The 4,043-nt window shown below is 41.0% G+C and overlaps 1 protein-coding gene across 1 annotated transcript; it reads left to right on the forward strand.

The window, feature by feature from the left end:
• Positions 1–159: 159 nt before the first annotated feature.
• On the forward strand, positions 160–663 carry MRPS25 (mitochondrial ribosomal protein S25; the record flags this gene model as incomplete). Its single annotated transcript, XM_009868598.1, has 2 exons — positions 160–247; positions 471–663. Coding segments are annotated over 2 exons (281 nt in total), but the record flags the coding sequence as incomplete, so codon positions are not given.
• Positions 664–4,043: the final 3,380 nt, after the last annotated feature.

Raw genomic sequence — 4,043 nt, forward strand, 5'->3', positions numbered from 1 at the left:
GCCCTTGGTCGGAGAGAGGATCGGTGCGGGCTCTGGGGGACGCGGTGCATGAGCTGCAGTAGAGGAGCAGGGTCAGCGTCGCGGGGTTGGAACGCCTGTTGCAGCTCTTGTAACCCAGCACACGCCTTCTGACACGCTGTTACAAATCTTTCTTGCCAGACAATGGTGAACAAGTGTTGGTTGACGTGGAGGATAAAACCAACAAAGAGATAAATGAACACATCAAAAAAATCTTGGGGAAAAGCAAGTAAGTAACAGTAAATAAGCTAATGTACAGTCTAGCTGATATCTTAATACAGTCTCTGCAAACGTGTGTCAGGTATACAGGAGAAAATTTCACCTTTCTCTAACAGCACTGACCTAAGCTGGGTAACTAGAAACTGTAAATCAATCTTTCTGGTTAATCAGCTCCAGGAAAGGAAGTGTTGCCATTCTGGGTTTTAATAATAACAAAAAGATCTCTCTTCTAGAGAAACACTTGAAAAAGAGGAAAAAGAAAAGAAAAAACTATCACATCCAGCAACTTTTGGCCCCAAGAAGTATCATCTACGAGAATGCATGTGTGAAATTGAAGGTCAAGTTCCCTGCCCTGCTTTTGTGCCACTACCCAAAGAAATGCGGGGAAAACACAAAGCTGCTGTGAAAAACGAAGCATCAGCCTGACATCCCAAGTCACACCGTTGGTTTTTCCTCAGGGCCAGATGATCAAGGTATCTGGCTCCTAGAACCAGGGACAAGCAAGTTCATACAATACAACCTTGCCTCCTACGTTTTCTTACAGCACCAACGAGAATAATTAAAGTGAAAAAATAGAAGTTAAAACCCTGCTTTTTTGGTGCCAGTCTTACAAAGAATTAGTCAACACCGCACAGAAGGAAAACAGAGCAACTAAGCCCCTATTTTCTGCTTATGCCTGCATGTGCAAAGTTAGTTATAGTAAAAACAAGACCAGCTCTGTTACCTTAGAAGCAGCAAGAGAATTCCACAGTTTATAGAAAGTTATAAAAGCAGACCTGCTGGTTGCCATCTTGTACTAACTGAAGACAGCCAAGTGATAATGTAACTGCAGGCTCAGGTAGGTGCTGAAGCGTCCCAGCTGATCGAGTTGCCACTCAAACAGTTAAGAGTTTACAAGATACAACTTTTCAGTTGGTGCTGCAGCTCTGAGCAGCGCTGGTCAAGTCAAAAATATCAGCAATCAAGGAGAATGTGTAAGTTGGTATTTTAAAGATATATCTTTATTGTCTTTCCAAAAAAATAAAAATTAAAGCAACTCAGATTAAGACTTCTTAAACAGCCTTCCTTGAAAACAAAAGAAAAAAAGCGCCGTACAAAGGAGAACTATGTCTAGACTTACCACCTTCCAGCAAGTTCCAGCCTTCAAGTCCATTATGCTTCAAAGTCCAGTGCTGCTTTATACATCCTCTTTCTTCAAACACTCCTGCTTTCTGCATGTGGTGTAAAAAAACCCTAAATCATCACAGCTTCTGCCTCACTGAACAATTACACCATACCTATAATGGGATATAAGGGATTGTACTACATTGCTTGGAATTTGGCAGTTGCACATACCTGTCAGTCAGGCCTGGATATCCAAATTACTGTAAAACTCTAGTTTCAGCATTTCTGACCTAATGGTGGAGTAGAAAATTTCCACCTGTTCAAGTATCCCCTAAAAATTGTCAAGGACAAAGACAGCACAAAATAAACATCTTGTTTTATTTCATCTCTGTTTACAAAGTTTCCATACAGAGTAGTGCATGCAGTTGTAACAAAAGCCAAGGCTGAGTTATTTATTGAGCTTTTATGGGTAAGATGTCTTCAGTCCGTTGTGCCAGTCCAAATACCAGCATAAGGTCTTCACTTTGGAGATGACTTCAGTATCAGATGTCTAGTCTATCACACTGAACACTAACGACCATGAGGTATGCTAGTCTGTTATCTGCTCGTAAAAATACATCATTACGTGTACAAGAAGGATACTTTAATTATTAGTGTATTAGACTGAAAATAGAAACAAGGCAGGGTAGTTGCAACAACGAAAAAACACTTTATAAATGTGAAAGCTGAAGCCACTGAAACTTTTTTTCATGTTGATACCAAAAAAAGCTTTGGGGTGCAGTGCAGGGGCAATCCTCTTGACTAGTAAACAACTTTGTCTTAAATAACTACCTTACACTATTTCTGCTAAACAATTCCAGGGATTATATTCAACCACATTAGCATTTATTTTTTGCTACCTTCGTAAACCTGGTGCATGTTTTATTAGTTTCTGACCTTTCATAATCATCTGTTCTTTGTTTCACTTGGTGCAAAATAACACTCAGGAACTCAATCAACTCTAATAAAACATCTCAGTATAAAAAGATCATGGTCTTAAGACAACCTGTTCCTCACACCATTCAGCTTCAACAAGAACATCACTAGCTGTCCTTTACCGGCTGCTCTAAGCTATGCTCACCAGTTGCTACTGAGGATACAGGTAGTTTACAACAGCTCCCCAAGTCCCTACCTCCACTCATTTATAGCAAAAGAAATCTAGAGTTCCTGCTTTTTAGGTAGTGTAATTATTTGTGTCTCTAAAATACTCTGCAGTGCTTGGGTTACAGCTGTGCTAACATATATAATCAGAGACAGAGTTAAAAGGCATGTCCCATTCCACAGAATTTTACACTTCTGCGTAAGCCCACTGTCCCTAGTGCTGTACAGTGTGATCTACCCACTTCTCCTCTATTTCAGCTTCCAACAAGGACACCCTTTAGACTAACTCCTCCTTGTCACTTGCAAACACCGATGCCTCTCAAAGGTAGAAGTCAAAGCAGCTCAGGCTCCATCTTCCACAAAGACACAGGCTGACCTCACCCTGAAGTGACCCGACTTTTCTGGTATGCTCTGCCCAGATCCCAGCCCTCCTGTCACGGGCACTGGACCTGGGCATCCCCCCTGCCGTAGGATCACACGGGAACTCCAGCTGGAGCTTTTTAGACAGACATGGCCAATTCTCGCAACTTCCAAGGGAAATCAAATAGGAAAGAGAATTGCTCTCGGGCAGCGTCACAGCCACAGACCGTGTTCACGGAATTCCAGCTCAGTGGCACTTCAGCTCTCCATTGTAAACAAGATTTTTGTTCCTCGAATGCTACAAAAAGGGGGTTCCAGTCTCACTGATAAGACAAATAGGATTATTGTCACCCCAAGAATTTAAAGGAATGTGTCAATTCCATAAGATAATTAGGAATTGGAGGGTTATCCTTTTTGTTACAGTTTGAAATGGTGCTAGCCTGATTTCCCTGGAAATGAGTAGATACTTGTTCCCTCATAAGCAGGTCTCTGCAGCCAGCATGCCCATTTCTTTTAGTTTATGCTCAGAACAAATGGGAAACTAAAAAAAAAGAGAGCATCCAAATTTTACTTGGGAATGTTTACAAACACGTTAAAAAGTTATGTTAAGATCAGTTATAAAGTTCTTCTGAGTCTTAAAATCCCTTTTATATATAGCATTGCACAAAACTCATCTGCAGGCTTGTATGTTCTGCACCTCAGAGGATCCCAGTAGCCTTTTGAGAGCACTTCCTCATAACACCATCACACAATTAAGGGAGCCTGTAACATTGCACTGTGTCATTCTCAGAGGATGCAGAAGGTCTCGACTCTAGTCAAAGCCCCACTTGAAAGGGCAATTCTACAACAGAAAGGGGGAAAGATGGCAAATAAACATTGCAACCATTTCCAAATCATAGTTCCCTCTTAGCACTTAACCACTTTGACCAAATTAAGCCCACAGTAAGACCAGTTAACATTAAAAGAGTATGGTAACAAGTTATTTTAAAATAATTTCTTAGTGCAAGCGTTTGACACCAGCAGCATACTTCGGAAATGATTTCTCCAAGACTGAGTAGTAGTGGAAACGCCTAACTGAAAGTGCGTAAGTCAAGGTTCTCCCAATTCCCTCTTGTGACCTGTCTCCTGTTTTAAGTATCTGCTCTACCTTCTCATATTTAACAGCAGACTTAAAATAAGTATTATACAGCCCTATTGCTGTT

This window comes from Apaloderma vittatum, unplaced genomic scaffold (assembly GCF_000703405.1).
Source record: "Apaloderma vittatum isolate BGI_N311 unplaced genomic scaffold, ASM70340v1 scaffold44874, whole genome shotgun sequence".
Taxonomy (NCBI): Eukaryota; Metazoa; Chordata; class Aves; order Trogoniformes; family Trogonidae; genus Apaloderma; species Apaloderma vittatum.